At 39.9% G+C, this 18,362-nt stretch overlaps 1 protein-coding gene and 1 long non-coding RNA gene across 2 annotated transcripts in view; one reads left to right on the plus strand and one right to left on the minus strand.

Moving 5' to 3' along the window:
• STX18 (syntaxin 18) overlaps positions 1-18,362 on the plus strand; it is a 52,135-nt gene that overhangs the window by 16,620 nt on the left and 17,153 nt on the right. Inside the window, exons 2-4 of the mRNA XM_081876434.1 lie at positions 15,468-15,535; positions 17,043-17,158; positions 17,251-17,328. Coding sequence (XP_081732560.1) covers positions 15,468-15,535; positions 17,043-17,158; positions 17,251-17,328 — 262 coding nt within the window. The remainder of the gene's footprint in view (positions 1-15,467; positions 15,536-17,042; positions 17,159-17,250; positions 17,329-18,362) is intronic.
• LOC309350036 lies at positions 8,937-14,127 on the minus strand. Its single transcript, XR_014160276.1, has 3 exons — positions 14,080-14,127; positions 12,163-13,706; positions 8,937-9,373 (listed from the first exon to the last, which is right to left on the minus strand). It is a non-coding gene; the product is annotated as an uncharacterized lncRNA (long non-coding RNA).

Consider the following 18,362-nt stretch of genomic DNA (forward strand, 5'->3'; position numbering starts at 1 on the left):
AAACAGTACTCTGATTTTCATTAAGTAAATGGTATTCTCAGCTACTTTATCTAAGCTCGAGATTAATTTCTATGGTTACGGGTGGATATAAATCTCTAGTATGCTTTTCAAAACTGATTGTGTTTGTTCACAACAAGATTATAGCAGCCTTCTTCTAAAATAAGTTTTTACTTTAAATTCCCCCCATTCAATGCATAGACATAGGTGGGCTGCGATTCCAGAGGCATCATAAAAAAATAAAAAGATATGTGCTGAAATAGAATTACAGAAAGTAGACATTAAAATACTAAATAGCAGTGCTTTCCCCCTTAAAAACATGTTTAGGGGTACTCTCATTTTCCTACTCATATTGAAATACCACCCCTCAATGAGGCCAAACTTAGATTCACAAAATGTTTAGGGGTATGTGTGCCCCTGCGTCCCCCCAGAAAAAAAGCACTGCTAAATAGGGTTCATGGTTTCAGGCAAAGGGAAAAAATGAAGGCCCCTTACTGTACACCAGGTATACAGTGGGGAGCCTGAGGTCTGGCTCTTTATCTGGCCTTGAAACTATCCCAGGCCACATCCTGCATCAGCTCATGTGACCCCAAACTCTGTTAATTTCTCCTCCTTGTCTGGGTATAGAACAGAGGGAGAAGTGCAAGTGTGTGTAGAAACTCTTCTAACATGCAAAGGTAAATTTATTTGCCTTGTCCTGTTCCCTTTTGCCTCTGGCCCTGCCTACCAATAATTGGTTGTGATCCCCATAAAATTGCCCAGAAGCAGAGGTGAGCCTTGAACTAAAAATGGTTCCTCACCCCTGCTGTACACTAGGACTTCTAAATATTCATTTCTATACTTCAGCTCTAGCAGGTAGACATATTTAATGCTGAGTAATAAACACATAATTAATGATGATAAACAATTTGTTGGTTTAACATTAGGTGCAACCTAAAATTTTGCTCCCGTAAATAAAATTGCTAATGTTAAAATGTAAATTTCCCAGAAAGTTATGTATGAGCCAGATTAGATTACTGTTCGTGTAAAGCGTGATGGAAAGCATGTTTATACTATTGTGTGTGTGTCCGTGTGCACTCATGTATTTTCCATATAGAGATCATGTCATTTTTTGTTCCCACATTCCACGCAGAGAAAGAATTTCTGAAGCATAGCTTATTTATAAAATAATAGTCAGGAAACATGTTTTTGAGATTCTGAATAGCATCAGTATAACGTGTAAGTAGAGGATATACAGAAGGATATCTTGTTAATGGAAATTGCAAGTAAGGGAAAGGTATTAAAACACTTTTAAAAGCAATGATAATGTGAATGAGAATCTCTGTATGGGGCTACTAGTTACAGCCAACTCATTCTCAGAATGTGGAATCTTTTGTAGCCAAAGCAGCACAATTCACACACATAAAAGAGGCTTCAGTAGGCTTGAAGGAGTCCCAAAGAATGCTATCTAAATAAATAAACTGAAAAACCCTTTGGGGGCTAGGTGGGTGGAATGCTGACTGACTGTTGGCAAAGACAACAGAAAACCTGGAAGAGAGGAAGTGGAAGGGAGTATCCTGTAGGAGGGCATTGCTAGCTGGTTGGAACCCTCATCAGGAGCATGCCACACGACAGTGTTTTGTTGCAGGTCCTGCTTGTCTCTGCACAGTGTGTGTGTGTGTGTGTGTGAGAGAGAGAGAGAGAGAGAGAGAGAGAGAGAGAGAGATTGTATATATTATACAGATGCTCGTTTACCTATAGCTTGTTATGTACGGTTTACAGTGACTTCAACCGGAAAATAGGTGCACCTCAGTTTTGAAACTTTGAATAAATTTTGAATCTGAAATTATATACTGTGCTACATAGATACAATTCAGTGTGCATTTCAGAATTGGGCCTCTATTATGTACATCAGTTACAGATTTTTAAATTAATGAATAATAATGAATAGGATTGGGCTCCAACCTGTACACCCAATCCTACACAACTTTTAGAAGAAATCTGAAGGCAGCCCTGTATCAGGAAGTTTTTAACGTTTGACGTTTTACTATGTTTTTATATGTACTGTAAGCCGCCCAATCCTTTGAATAAGGATTCCTTAAATCAGAGCATAACATAGTTTTTATAAAACCTGATTTTTGTAAAGAGTAGATTAATGGGAAATGTTTGAAGATGAGCTGCCTATTATTCAGTATAATGTCCTACCTTATTACAGTTGGCCCCTGTCTTAATGATGCTTCCATGTCTGCAGTGGTTAATTGTAAAAAGATGTGGACTCTGCAGAAGAGTTGAGTGAGGTCTATTAGTTGCTCTTTTTGTTTACTTGATAAAGAAAAGAAGAAATAAATTTATAATTGATTCAGAACAAAATGGACCACTTGAAGAAAAAACATCCTGTGTAAAAGTGCAAATAAAGTTTAATGCTGAGAATTATGATAAGCGGAGTGTGTTTAATTCGCAGTAATAAAGGCCAATTTTGGCAAACATATTTTGACCAATTTGCTTTTGTTTCCCATCTGAAACGTTCCTCAAAACTTGTGGCTTTTGTGTTGCACTTAAAGAGGTTTTAGATAGTTGTGTGAAAATATAAATATTGAAGTTCTGATTGGAGTTAGGCAATAAGACAAGAAGAAAATATTGGAAAATCCTATTAAAGTCAGATGTTGCATCCCACGATGAAACAAAAAATATGAACATCAGAAGGTTTGTGTGTTTTGCAGACTTGAATGAGGCAGCTTCAATTTGTTAGTTCAAAAGATAAGACTGAAGTCTTGTCGGGTCCTTATTTTTCAGTTCAGTGACAAAAACTCCTTTTAGTGTTTATGCTTACATAACGGTTGTGTGAATAATGAACTCACTGACCGTGCAATCTTATGCATGTGTCATCAAAAGTAAGACTTGCTCTCAAACATGTGGGTGCATAAATTATTGTCGCCTACTCAGAAGTAAGTCCTGTTGAATTCAGTGGGGCTTACTGCTCGGTACATGGAGTTAAGATTGCAGCCTTATACATGAAAGTGATACTAAAACTGTATCCAGTCGTTTGAAACTTTCTGCCAGTTCTTAAAACACACCGTTGTGTTCCTTTTCGCATTAATTAGCCTTCCCTTTTAATGTATAACATTTCAGTGTGTTGAAATTCATAGAATTATAAGTATTCACATGTATGAACTTACAAAGGCAAGAAAATTACTGGTCTGTCTTTTTTGGACAAGGACTTGGAACAATCGACGAACCACATTTTGCAGGTTCTTATTTCAGTGTGTTTTATTTAGAATCCAAGCTCAGTGGATCTGTAGAAGTTCAAAGTCTTAATTATGAAGTTTCATTTGGTGATCTTGTTGCACAAGCAAAAGTCACTGGTGCCTCCTTCCGTCCTCTGCTGCTCCCCACAGGTCCCAAAGACCCCCCTGAACAAGTTTGTGCTCAATATTATACAATAACTCTTGTAACATATAGTCAAGGTTGTTCTCGCATTTGGGAGTGGTACATGTGTGTGTCTGTGAAACCATTTGTTTTCTTAATTTTAAGTAATACTAAATGTAAGAGATGCAACTGCATTAGGATGCTCACTTATCAAAAATATTTGAGTTACTCAAAATATTCTACTTTCCTTTTAATAATGTTGCAGCGATACAGAAAAGCAGCTTTCATAATCCTGGAAGGAGCATTATTTAAATACTTCCTGCTATGAGTCCCTTTTTTTTTGGTATGTTTGTTAAAGGAAGCTGTACTCAAAGATGAAGTAAACCAATTTCAGAAAATGTTTTTCAAAAGCTGTAAACTCAAAATAGTGAACAGAAGGTTTATGATTTATTCCTCACAGTTAGGATTGCATAGTCGCTCTTGTTGAAGGGGTGTCCCGATTCAAGAATATTTTGATCCTTTAGAATAGGAATCTGACGTATTTCTAAATTTCTATATACTAAAAGAGCTCCCAAATGCTTTTGTTTTGGAAATTTGATTTTGTTTGACATCAGATAATAGCAGGAGATTATGAAGAGATATGATGTGCAAGTAGACTAAGATAAGTCAGGGCAGTTGTGCATGAAGAAATGCATTATTTAAAAAGAACACCAAAGAGCACATATTTGCGTAAAATTTGCATGTGCTACTTTATACATGTAGATTTAAATTTATAAAAAATTGCTATAATTATAAGGGTGTATGATAAATTTAGGGTCAGGTAACCTGTGTGCCTCCTCTATGTCTGCTGATGGGCCCCTGCTCGTCTTTATCTTCAAACCCGACTTTGGCTGGACAGCCTTTCAAAAAATAAAGGATTCCTGGAGTATAGTCCTCTGACACGCCTTCAAGTAGAGGACTGTTCTGTGTTAAGTAGGGTATGTGGCCGCCCTATGTTCAGTTGTGCAGACATGTATGTGACCCTTTTCCAGGGTTGTAGCAATTCACTTTAGTAGCGCCACTTGGGGTGGGGTTTTGGGGGTTTTTCTGGGGCTGATTCTGGAGCCAGAGAGTAGTTGTACACAAGAATGAGCAATTCAGTTTTTAAACAACAATTATGAGCGCCTCGTTAAGGAATGGGAAATGTCTCCTTTTATATCGCTGTACTTTCTCATTACAATCTGCCCAGTGAAGTAATCAAAATACCATAAAGTAAACTCTTTTATTCCTTATGATTCACTTCCATTTTTGAAACAGGTTATCACTGCAGAGTGACATAAATGCTCCTGTATTATTTGTTTGTTCTTAATGCAGTCAACAAAAAGATTGCACATTTTATTCTAATTGATTTTTTATTATTATGCAATCCGATAATTTTTCAAGTACTGCGCTGTCTCTGCAGTGGGTAAATCACATGAACTTTTTTGTTTAGTTTTGTTACCGGCAGCTGTACTTTAAAATTTTGCCTCAGTTTTTCTAAACAACATTTTTAGCGTCTCCATATTACATCTCTTTCAACATTTGCAGATAAAAAAATATGCAAGCATTCAATTTTTGTGTTTATTGTTTCTATCCTTTCATTACTTTGAATAACTGGATATGAGTAAGGAAGGAATGTGGAACCCTCAAGTCTGAATTTTGGTGCATCTTCAGACCCTTCTACTTAGGATTTGCTGTCGTGCTTCCTTGCCTTTTTAATTTTGGGTGCATTTTTAAAGAGTATTGTTGTTGTCATTTAAATGCTGCTATTCAAATAACTTTTAGTAGAACAAAAGTAATGGAATAAAATGTGCACGCTATGCCTGTTAATAAAAGTAATTATAGGTCCCAAATTGCCTTCTACTTGTAGACTAGTTTTTGTTCCCCATTTGTTGATGTAAACCAGGAACTGAGCAAGGTAACCATTTTCATGAGATTAGAGGCAGCCAGGCTGACTGTCTCTTGGCTTTTTGCTCCCCCCACTTAAATGCATGCCCACCCCTATCTTCTGTTTAGATATCGCTTGCTTTTTGGAGTTTCACATTACTGCAGCAATTGATCTGAGTGACCTAGCTTAAGAACTTTAACATTGCAGTTGCAACTTAAACCAAATGTATACCCTCAAGAGGCAAATCATCTGAAAAACTGGTCAGTTGTGATTAGGACCTACTGTACTTTCTCCCCGCAAACCTGAATAGGATAGCACTGGAAATCATCAGTTGCTTAAACAGGCGGGTGACATAAATCTAATTTCTGCTTATACAAATGCAGCACTTTTGCAGCTTTAGAATAAGCATTTGAACCAGCTGTGCCAACTTTTCACAGTTGCTGTTCCTGAAAGTTTAAACTTTGTCTTTTATTCTATTTCACTTAACCATCAGACCCTGAGTTTTAAACTTAGAAATTAGGGTCATGAATTTGGAAATTAGATGCTAATTGTGCATCAGAGCTTTGACCTGTAATTCTCAAATATCTTCAATGTAAAAATCATTACTGTTGCGGAGACCTTTATCCTATTAAAAATCAGATAAACATGCCTAGACCGTACCAGGAATAGATGAATATTTAAATTATTATTTTCATTATAAAGACATGAGCTTTACCTTCAAAATGTGCAATACTTTGTATATTTTTGTAGAGTAAATCTAGGTGATCTCAGTGGGACTCTGTAGTTTCAAGTAAACATGCATGGAATTAGACTAAAAAGCCTATAATATTGGGTCCGTGACTTGTCAAAAATATATTTTTCATAATTCAGCTGTTTAGGCTCTTACGTAATGCAGTTGGTGGACTTGTGCTTATTCTGCAGTGCTCTTTTTGTGAAAGGATTGCTCAAGTTTGAAAAATATTAATCGAACTTTACTTTTGGATCTGTATTTCTGAACTACACATAATGATAGAATATATAATATGGATAGAACATCTCTAACAAAAATAAGAATTTACAAAAACAAATGAATCTTTGGCTTCTCGATTTTGATTCCTTAGTATTTTTAACGTCTCACATTTAGGTTTTGACTATTTCGGTTTTTAAATACAGATTTGTTAATCTACTACTCAACAAGTAACATACAACCACTGCATCATTTTATCATTTGCATGAGATTAGAAGAAAATGGCTACACCACCTTGAGTTTTAACAAATCTTGAATTGTAATTAGTAACACCAGTGATTTTAAAGGCATAATGACCTCTTTAATGTAATACACCTCTTTTATGTAATGACACCAATTTACACAAAAATAAACTGGCTTCTAAATAAGATTTAGAAGATGCTTTCTGACACCATAGATGTGACCCCTCATTTTTCATGCAGTTAACATTTTCTATCTGCAATTTAAAAACATTGAACATTTAAAATCCAAATTATGCAACAATTTCCCCAACCCATACGCTCTGTGTTCATACACAATATGCAATATCTTCTTTTGTTTTTTTTATTTTGTGCCTGCATATAAGTCTGTTTTTTTAATTAAAAACAACAACACAACTCCAAGATCCTTGATTTTGATATTGATGTCTGAATGAAGAACCACTAGGTCCTATTTTTAAATGTTGTCTTACTTTCAGTAATGAATTATTTTTATTACTGTTACTATTATATTTATATCCTGCCTTTTTCCCAGACCAGGACTTGAAAGCAGCTTATACAAATTAAAACAACACAGATAAAATACAGAAGGCTTAAAACATATAAAATATAGTAATTAAAAAGTAATTAAACTGGAGTAGAATTAAAACAATATAAACAATGGTTACAGTGGTACCTCAGGTTACATACGCTTCAGGTTACAGACTCCGCTAACCCAGAAATAGTGCTTCGGGTTAAGAACTTTGCTTCAGGATGAGAACAGAAATCGTGTCCCGGAGGCGAGGCAGCAGGAGGAGGAGGCCCCATTAGCTAAAGTGGCGCTTCAGGTTAAGAACAGTTGCAGGTTAAGTACGGACCTCCAGAACGAATTAAGTACTTAACCTGAGGTACCACTGTATATTAAAATACAGATAGTAAAAGAAGCACAGCACTCTTCAAAAGCCCTTTCCTTTAAGAAATGGTCCTGCAACGCCTGCTGCAAGAAAGCAGTCTTTTCCTGCTGGCGGAATAGCAACAAGGAGTGAATCAGTCTAGCTTATTTAGGGAGCAGCCACCAAGAAGGCCCTCTTGAGAAATGTATCTTAATGGTAATTCCTTTGTGAATGAATTTTGAAAAGCAATTGCAATTGAGATTTGTCAGGTGAGGATTCAGCACTTTGATGTGAAGGGTTGTGCAGAGGATCATGAAGGTATCCTTTTTATTTATTTGTTACACTTATCCCCTGCCTTTCCATACAAAAAGGTTTTTCTTCTGAAAACCAACCCTGTATTCCTATGTTCCATCTTATTGGCAATTTCCCTTCTTTGGCAAGATAGCTGAACAAGTGTACATCACTTATTTGGGAACACAACTGGATGTGAGCACACTTTTATAAACACCTACCAACCTGGCATGTGGTCTGTTAATAGCGTTGGGCAGGCCTTGATTAACAGTTGCTGCCTGTTGATTTATCAAGATTTTCCACCCCATAGACCCTCTTAGATCTTTGATGCCTTTGGTAGTGTTGATCATGAGATGTTGTTGGAGACACAACTGCGGAACCTGGCAGGAATTCAAAACATAGTTGTGGAGTGCCTGGTTTTGATTATAGCATGGAGGTCTGATTTGTTATCGTCCCTTTCGGACTCGGCCTGCCCTGCCCTGCCTCCTGCCCAGTGTTACATATTGAATTACTGGGTAAGATTACGTATAATCTAATGTCATCAATATGCTGATGATACCCAGCTCATTATTGTAGTTTATCTGAGCCAAGCTCTGCAGTCTTCCAGGTTCAAGCCACAGCTGGATATTTCATTATGAGTGCTAAAGAAGTGCTTGCTTGATTCAGTATAATAGAACAATATCCCAATAGAACAAAATTCCATCCTTTCTTCAGTGCGGAGGTGAGTATGATTAGCCTTAGACAGGTGAGAATAGCCATACAAGTGGTGGAAGGGCAAAATTATCCACCTGCAGCTTTACACATAATTTAAGTTTGTGGTTTTTTGTTTTTTAAATTTTTGGTATGACATGCTTCGTTAAGGGCTTCCCATGTTCACTTAAACTCTGAAATGTAGAGAAATTTGTGAGTCATGCCCTTAATAGGCGTACTTGGGCAATGTGGATCTTCTGTGGTTCATTCCAGCTTCACCACTACTTTATTTATTTAATTTATGGAGCGTTTCTAATAAAACATCTTGTAGCAAGCATCAGCAAATAAGAAACCATTTCAGTTTCAGTGCAGATGCAAACTGGGAAATCTCCACTTAAAAGGCTTCTAGGAAAACGAAGGTCTTCAGTAGCTCCTGAAAATAAAATATAGAGATGGCTGCTAGAGGCACAGTGTCACATGAACCTGAGTCTATTAAACACATGAGTCCATATAACTGAATCAATCAGTCCATGTTCCAAGCACGCAACTGGTGCTTTTAAAACTGCAAGGTATGCATACATCCTGGTTTTAATATAGAAAGCATTAAAAGTAGTAGGTCCAGTTTGCCCCTCTTCTTCTATATTTTATATTTAAATTATGTTTGTGCTGCTTGTTGTGATCCATGGGGATGCCCAATATTGTGGTGGCCCAAGCAAGGGGATGTTGGTAGTTCCTGGTTGCCCAAGCGAGATGGCGAGGAAAAAGAAGGCTAGGTAAAGGCAGCACCTAGGAGGGAAATAAAGGTGGGGGTTCAGGACCATGGATAGGGCTCTTGCAGTGGAGACGAAACAGTCAAGTTGTCTTAGTGAGCAACTGGCTGAGTTTTGCAGCAGGACTAGGTAGTCATTGGCGAAATGCTCCATACCCCGAGTGCCATCTCCCGTCAGTTAAAGGACCTTGTTCTTTTTTCTGTAGCCATCGGTTTCTTCAAGGTAGTGGAGTTTCCAGCTATGGAAATCTCCATCTCATCCTCACAGTTGCAGTTCTGGAGGACTAACTCCAAGGAGGTCTGTTCTAGGATCATGACTCCCAAGACGGCATATGGGTTTTTGTTTGTTGATGTAAAAAGACAATCCAATAAAACACATAATGATTATTTTTTAAGAAACAAACCCAGTAGCAAAATGTCCCATCACAACCTCTTAGAGAGCCCCCAAGTGTGTAATCTTTACAGTTGCATGTGTCATTGCTTTGATAAGAGAAATACAGTGGTGCCTCGCAAGACGAAATTAATTCGTTCCGCAAGTTTTTTCGTCTTGCGAGTTTTTCGTCTTGCGAAGCACGGTTTCCCATAGGAATGCATTGAAAATCAATCAACGCGTTCCTATGGAAACCGCCTTCAGACCAGGTCCGGGGACAGTCTGTCCCCCGACCTCTTCTGAAGGCTGGGGGGGGGGACACAAGGGCTTTTCTTCCCACCCCCAGCATTTTAAAAAACCCCGGGACAGCAGAGGACTTCTCCGCTGTCCCGGGGTTTTTTAAAATGCTGGCGGGCAGCAGCGAAGTCCAGGACCTCTTCTGAAGGCTGGCGGGGGGGCGAAAGTCTTTGCTCCCCCCCGCCTGCCTTCAAAAGCCGTCCGGGATAGCGGGAAGCGCTTCCCTGCTATCCCGGACCGCTTTTAAAATGCTGGCGGTGGGGAGCAAAGCCTTTCGGCCCCCGCCGGCCTTCCTGGACCTCTTCTGAAGGCCGGAGGGGGGGGGGAAAGGCTTTGCTCCCCACCGCCAGCATTTAAAAGAGGTCCCCGGAGATTTCCCTATGGGCTTTCTTCTTGCGAAGCAAGCCCATAGGGAAATTCGTCTTGCGAAGCGCCTCAAAAAACAGAAAACCCTTTCGTCTAGCGGGTTTTTCGTCTTGCGAGGCATTCGTCTTGCGGGGCACCACTGTAATCTCTTCCTGTCCCACTCTTATTTATTTCATAGATGTTATATACTACTTGTTTGTAAAAATTCTCAAAAAAATTATCAAAGCAGTTTGCTCTTCTGGTGAAGAACACTGTAGCTAACACTATGCTATAGATAATCAGAAACAGTAACAGCACTAACCAAAATAAAACATGTCATACATTATAATAACAATAAAATCAAGTTGCCCCGAGTAGCCAGAGCAACCCAGTCAAATGGGCAGGGTACAATCAATCTAGCTAACTATCTAGCAAATGCAAAATAGTAGTGCGTTCTTGGCGGCTGCTTTGCAGGTGCAGAACTCCCTCTACTTTGAGGCTCAATGAAGTGCAAGCCTGAACATCTTTTACAATTATTTATTTTTTTTGGGGGGGAGTATTGGTTTGTTTGTGTTTGTATATGTATACAGTGGTACCTCGGGTTACATACGCTTCAGGTTACATATGCTTCAGGTTACAGACTCCGCTAACCCAGAAATAGTACCTCGGGTTAAGAACTTTGCTTCAGGATGAGAACAGAAATCGTGCAGCGGCAGCAGAAGGCCCCATTAGCTAAAGTGGTGCTTCAGGTCAAGAACAATTTCAGGTTAAGAACGGACCTCCGGAACAAATTAAGTACTTAACCTGAGGTACAACTGTATGTATATGTATGTGTTTGTCCTTGTTTTTATTATGTATTTTGTATTCCTTCTGCCCCAAGATCTGTGGATGAAAGGTGGTACATAAATAAAATAAAATAATAAAATAAATTTATATTCCACCCTTCCTTCCAAAGAAGCCCAGAGCAGTGAAGGTTTATGTGATTAATACAGTTAAGATAAAAGCATCTTTTAAATAAGTTTACATATTTGTAAATAAAACATACAGTGGTACCTGGGTTTATGAACTTAATCCATTCTGGAAGTCCGTTCTTAAACCAAAACTATTCTTATTCCCTAATGAGGCCTCCCACCGCTGGTGCCCTTCCACTGTTTGGATTCTGTTCGTAGACCAAGGTAAAGTTCACAAACCGGGACACTATTTCCGGTTTTGCGGAGTTCATATACCAAGTAGTTCATAAACAGGGCTGTTCTTAAACCGAGATACCACTGTATTTGTAACAATTTCAAGCTGCACTTTGGACAAGGGGTGGGTGGGTAGACATTAGTAGGTTTGGGGGCTTTAGATCCTAGTGCATTTTTAGTTCTTAAATTGGATTTTAATTTGATACTTGATGGGGTATTCTGTCTTTTCCTTTTCCTGAATTCAGTAGTACCATCTAAAAGCCTTCAGGACTGAAATGTCAGTTACATCAATATTACATTAGTCAAGAAATGGAAGTGTTCATAATGTCAAAACAATGCAGACATTTGGTAACACAGGTTTTCATTGAAATAAGAATTTTTACAGTGGTCTGTTAATTGTAGATGACGGTCTGCTATATTATGGTAACTTGCTCATTTTTTATGTTTGTTCATAAATTTATATGCACTTTCTATCAGTTCCTCTCAGATTCCTCTGTTTTGTCATATGTGCATTGAGTAGGAAGCTTCAGTTAGTACTTGGTTCAACTAGAGATGACCAAACAGGACCAGGCACAATTGGTGCAGCCAGGGCAGGCACTGGTGCAGCGGCTTGGTGTGTGTGTGTGTCCTCACCCCTGCAGGCTTTTTTCTTACCACCAGTGGGATAGAGAATAACTTTTCAGCTCCAAGGAGTCATAGATTGCGGCCTGATCTGTAGATGTTTCAACGGAATAAGCAGGCTTTAGATGTGGTCTCCCCAGTCCCCACTGCTGGTAAAAAGACCACCAGCCATAGAGCTTTCCTTACTGAATTTTCTGCAGATGTACAGGGGGCCTTCAGACTGCATAGTGCTGCCCCTCTGGTGGAGGTGCTGTCTGTGAGCAGGGGGGCACCTCAGCCGGCCTTTGTAGGGCGCTAACCCTAAACAAAATTCATTAAAAGTAAGCCCTTTTTATTGCAGCGGAACAAGCTTCCCCAAGAAAGGTGCTGTTGTAAGAATACTTGCAAGCAGTGCTTTCCCCCCCTAGAAAAATAGGTGCCCATCCTCACCATGGAGATGTTACAGTAGATGCCACATTTTTTAACAACAACAAAAAGATGTGCCGGTACCCTTCAGTATCCCCTAAAAAACCCCCACTGCTTGCAAGAAAGTAAATCCTATATCCCTTTCTCAACCCCACTGGGAAAGGAATATAGGTCAAGAGATAAACATCTATGAATGTTGATGGACCTGGACAAAAATCCAACCGTCCTAAACCAATGCCAGCAGACCTAAGAGAAAATATTCTAAAGAACCGGTTTCAGTGGTACCTTATCTCTCACATACTAAGGGGATGCTTATTCTGGGACTTGCTGAACATCGGGCTGTTCTGGAGCCTAACTGGTAGCTCAGTTAATGAAATGATAAGATACTCCTTACTATTAGAAAGAAAAGGTATTATTTGGGTTATTTACAGGATCAGATAGCAGCAGTTGATAGGAAAATAACTGTGAAAATATGCATAGAAAACTGAAAGAAAAATAATCCCCCATTGGAATGGAGCATTATAACTGATTAAATTAACATTTAAGGAAGACCAGATTTGAGAACTTGAGCAAACATTTGGAACACTGGTCACTATTAATTACTTTTTCAAATGACAATATACAACCCTGCCACACTTTCCCACTGCTGTAAAAAGCGTTTTCTCTTTACTTTGGTTTGCTGATAATTTGTGGTTACTTTATATTTATTTTATCCATCAGTTATTGATGTTACTTGTTGTTTTTTGTTTATGCCTATGCTAATCTGCATTGTTATGTTGATTTATATACTTTGGAAAAGTAATTCATTAAAAAAAATTAAGAAGGCAAAACCTGTTTAATGGATTTTGAGCAAACCTGTCTATGGTGTGTCTTTCAGCGAGTTGTGGATTCTAGGAGCAGATGTTAAACTGCCCACCATCAAAATATTTTGGCAAGACATGCAGCTCATTGAAAGTATTGTTCCTTGCATCTTCCTGTTGTATTTAAGTCTGCTTTAATTAAACATTATATATACCTTTGAATAATAGAGAAAACTCAAAGCCAAATGAGTATGCCTGTACCCCAGTTACTGAAGGCTTTAGATAAAAATGCTTTGCTTGTCTCCTGTCACTGTTAACAGAAGACAGAAGTTTTAACTGTTATCAAAAAAGATAAAGTATTTGTTCTGTTACTTTTAACATGATATGATTGGGTTCTTTCATCTCTGCCTCCCCCCCTCAAAGAAAAAGTGATGCTTGCAGGCCTACAGATACAGCATCTTCAAACTACAAACTAAGCAAAAGTCGCAGAGAGATGAACATAATCTCTCAAGACACCAGCATACTAGCACAATGCTGAAATCTTTGTTGCCATCTAGTGGATATCCCTGTTGTGTGCAGGAGTTTGTGTATTGCTGCTAAATTTATAAAAGCTATCCTTCTGGCAGGGACGCGGGTGGCGCTGTGGGTTAAACCTCAGCGCCTAGGACTTGCCAATCGCATGGTCGGCGGTTCGAATCCCCGCGGCGGGGTGTGCTCCCGTCGTTCGGTCCCAGCGCCTGCCAACCTAGCAGTTCGAAAGCACCCCCGGGTGCAAGTAGATAGATAGTGACTGCTTACCAGCGGGAAGGTAAGCGGCGTTCCGTGTGCTGCGCTGGCTCGCCAGATGCAGCTTGTCACGCTGGCCACATGACCCGGAAGTGTCTGCGGACAGCGCTGGCTCCCGGCCTCTAGAGTGAGATGAGTGCACCAACCCCAGAGTCTGGCAAGACTGGCCCGCACGGGCAGGGGTACCTTTACCTTTACCTATCCTTCTGGCAAAGAGTATCTTTGGTGCCATTCCATTAAAGACTGCTTCCTGGGTCTCAGTCCTAATCTTTACTCAGACTTCATTATTTTAACATGTGCAACTACCCATTCTGTATGCCTATTTTATAGTTGTGTTTTTCATCTTTTAATTTTTGTCTATGGTTCTCTCAGTTTTATATACATCCTGAAATTAAATAATAATAAACAGCATTACAAAAAAGAAGGGGGAGGCAGCCCTATTTAACCAGCTGAGAGATATCACTTCTAGGGGTGCCACACTCTTTCTGCTGTCTTCTGCTTAAGCACAACAGACTTTAGCTAGGCGACACCTATTTTTGTTGCCTTTTCAACCACTGCTCTGTCCAACAACCTTTTCTGAGCTCAGAGGCATATTCTATTTGGATTTATCAGACCGAAAGATCGATCGCCCCATTCTGAACTGAGGCTGACTTGGAATTCTGTGGCTGCTTTAGTCAGGGCCACATCATACCTGCCTGTTTCTACTGGTCTTGCTTGATCTGGGAGCAGTGGCTCTTTTCTGTCACTTCTCAGCCACAGTCCTTATTTTCCAGCACAGTGCCTAAGATTTTCCTGAGTCCTGTGGGAGTGTCATGGAGGTCGTGGTCGGACCCTGAGGAGGAGGAGTAGGAAGAGCTTGGGGATTTGATCTTGAGGATGCTGGGGAGGATCCCAGGGGGTGAAGGGATGGAGATGCACCCTCCAAAGAAGGCTCAGGCCAATTCTCAGATTGCTTCCAAACTTGCACCTTGCAGCTTCTCTAGCTGTGGAGCTGCCTCTGGTGCCTTCACTGTTATGCAAGAACGCCCCCCCCCCTTTCAGGAGAGGCAGCTGGGAGTAAACCGGATGCCAAGCCAGCACCACTCCACCTTTGTCACCTGGAGACTACAGCACTGACTCACACAACAGCACCTAACCTGCCCAGTGGACGGAGTGCCTGTTTGCTTGCCCAGACTCCCAGCCGCTTGCAGCACTCAGTATTGTGCTCACCCCATCCTTCAAAAGGAAAGTGCAGGGGGCATGTCACATCTTAGCTCTTGCCTAGCTGTGCCTTTGCCTTCTCATGTAACGGCTGATTCGTGCAACCTGTGACTTGCCTTATGTACTGTTCTAATCTGAAAATGAACACCTTTAGCAAAACTGGAGTTCCAGTCCCTCGTGGGTCTGGCAGTGGTTGACAGAAGGTAGGCCTAAGTTGGTCTGCCTTGCTGGAATTAGTGCATCAGTGCAATTTGAGTGCTCTTTGAAAATAGCCCTCACTGTGCATTTGATGTTCAAGTATCATATCTTGGGCACATAAAATGCTTTTCTTTTCCCTTTCATTTTTAAATCCATTATTTACATTTTGCTTTTTTATTATTATTCAGGTCAATAACATCGGGAAACTGAAAGATTTTCTTCTGCAGCACAGGAAAGATTATATTAATGCCTACAGGTAAGTATTGCAATAGGAACAGTGGGTGGGTGGTGAAGAAGGGAAACATTCTTGGACTGATGCTCTCTCCCTTTGTGGAAAGCTCTTGTGCTAAATTTCCACTCTGATTACTGAACCTGTTCTCATAGTCAAAGAATGTTAAATTGGTTTCCCTCTGAACAGGAAGAATAAAAGGTTGTGGTAAAAAAGAAAGCTGTGTTTGTTGAATGAAAAGAAGTTTTGGAACCTTGTCTGTTGTGATGGATTGAGATGGCTGTGGATGCATGGATTCCAGTTCATACCTACAGCCTATGCGCTAGGAAGTTGCTGCCGCCACCACCTCCAACCAAAAGACCACAGCCACTTGTGGGATTAAGCCTGCACATGGAATCTGGGGGGCAACCAAGCTACCTGCCGCCACCTCGCGTCACTGCCAAGGAAGTCTTTGGTCTGCTTCCCTTTTCGGCTTCGTGCCGTAGCCTGTAGTGTAGAGGTGCTGCCTTGCTCATGTGGAAAAGCTCTTTGAGCTTGAAAGTCACTTCAGTCAAAACCCAGTGTTCATTTAAAAAAAACATAAACTTGTGGTCTGGGTAAGATAGTAAAAGAGGAATAAGAAATGGAATGTTGAAGGAAAATGTTGAAGATTATTTCACCTACGGGACCATCCGCCTCTCCCGGTCTGCCCCACGGAGAGCCTCAAGGTCCATAAATAGCAACACCCTAGTGGTCCCAGGCCCTAAGTAAGTTAGATTGGCTTCGACCAGAGCCAGGGCCTTTTCAACACTGGCTCCGGCCTGGTGGAACGCTCTGCCTCATGAGACCAGGGCCCTGCAGGATCTGATTTCTTTCCGCAGGGCCTGTAAGACAGAGTTTTTCCGCCTGGCCTTTGGCTTGGAGCCAGTTTGATTCCCTCCCTCCCTCTCTTTCTTTTTTCCTTTCCTTCTCCTCCTGCGATGAGGCTACATTTTAATGTTCCATTATTTTAATGTTGTATTTTATTTTTGTTTTTAAGTTGTAATCATTCATCTTGTTTTTATTATTGCTTGTAAGCCGCTCTGAGCCCGGCCTTGGCTGGGGAGGGCAGGGTATAAATAAAAAATTATTATTATTATTATTATTTGAATATCTAGGCAGTTTCTAAGTGCAGATATGCCCAAGCAGAGATGAAGGACAACTGCTTGAAGTGTGGAAGAAAAAGCTTATGGTTTCCATAGTGGGAGGGAAAATATCTTTTGAACACACGCACACACATATATGTACCCTGTTTTTTCACTGACAGGCATTCAAGGCGGCTTATAGATAAAAATAAGAAATAATCTCTCTTTAATTCTTTTTAGTCACGTGTTAGAATGGTTAAACCACATCACCAGGTGGCAGTGTTCATCTTTTGGATTTAATAGCGGTATTTGTTTTATGAGAAGAGGTAACTAGTGTGGGAGCAATACCCTGACACTAGTTGCAGTGGACTTAAGGAAACAGAAGCGGAGTGTGGTGAAATAAAATTAACAACACTGACTGTTTCCCCCAGCCATGTCATGTCTGAGTATGTGCGGATGACAGACACTGAGCGAGACCAGATTGACCAGGATGCCCAGATCTTTATGAGAACATGTGCTGATGCAATTCAGCAACTCAGAACAGAAGGTAAATTGATTAAAATAATGTGTGAGTTGTGCCAGATGTTTAAAGCGTTTATCTGCGAAGCGTAATGCTTTTGTGTTGTTGTTTTTTTTTAGCGCACAAGGACATCCATTCCCCACAAGTGAAGCAGCACAGAGAAGCTGTCCTAGATTTCATTGGAGACTATTTAAAAAGTACATATTTTTCTTGAAATTGTGGTGTTTTTTATTTTGTCTAGCCATAATTATTTTCTTTAAGCTTAGACCAAAATGCTGTGCATCGCTGTAGCCTTTTCATAAGTGCTTCCCTGTTTCCATTGCTGGGACAGCTAGACAGCCAGAGTTGCCGGGTGACAATAAGGCAGTGGTGTAGGGAGGAAAGTTATAGATATGTTGTGTCCCAAGTAACATTTGTGGGCAACTGGAACCTTGAATTTCAATGCACACAAGTCAACTGGCTTTAAAAAAGCAAAGCAGATTTGAAACTGACTTTGGAAGGAAAGCTAACAGGAGAAGAGTTTAAGTTAACTTGTTAGGGTATCCCTAACAGGTCCACTAAAATTAACAAGCCCATCAAAAATATTACAGTATTGTTGGGGAGTTGCAAGCAGTAGATACTTAAAGAGGGAGAAAAATACTTTTTTTGTGCTAACAGTAGAAGCCTTAAAGTCAGAATAGATTTGAAGTAAGAATATTGAACCCTTAAACCTGGTGAAGCATTATCACTGGTATGGATCACCCTGGAGGTTGGGACAGCACTCTTTTGCTAGATTGATATGACATCCTGAAATGTAGTTAATACTAAATACAGCCCTTCATAGTTTTGAACCCCTGCTGTGGGATGCGGGTTAGACTGAAGCTTAGTGTAGCTTTCAACTACCCTACAGTGTTATCTATTCCTTTTGTTAGGAAACAACAAGGGGGGCACATAATAGAAATTTTATAAAGTTATGAACAATGTGAAGTGAACTTTATTCTGTGCAGGCTACTTTTCTCTTAATAAAAAATTATAATTCATGCCTATTCAATAAAATTGATTGGTAGTAAAGTTCAGAACACACAACTTTGATAAAAACCATTTATTAGGTATAGTGAGAACATGTCTACCAATGACTATTAGCTCTAATAACTTAAAAATTGATCTTCTGTGTTCAGAAGTGCCATATCAAAGAGGTAGCATATACTACAGAGGTGGTATATTGTCAGTCAGACATCCATATTCAACCTGT

This window comes from Podarcis erhardii (assembly GCF_964252035.2).
Source record: "Podarcis erhardii genome assembly, chromosome: 9".
NCBI lineage: Eukaryota > Metazoa > Chordata > Lepidosauria > Squamata > Lacertidae > Podarcis > Podarcis erhardii.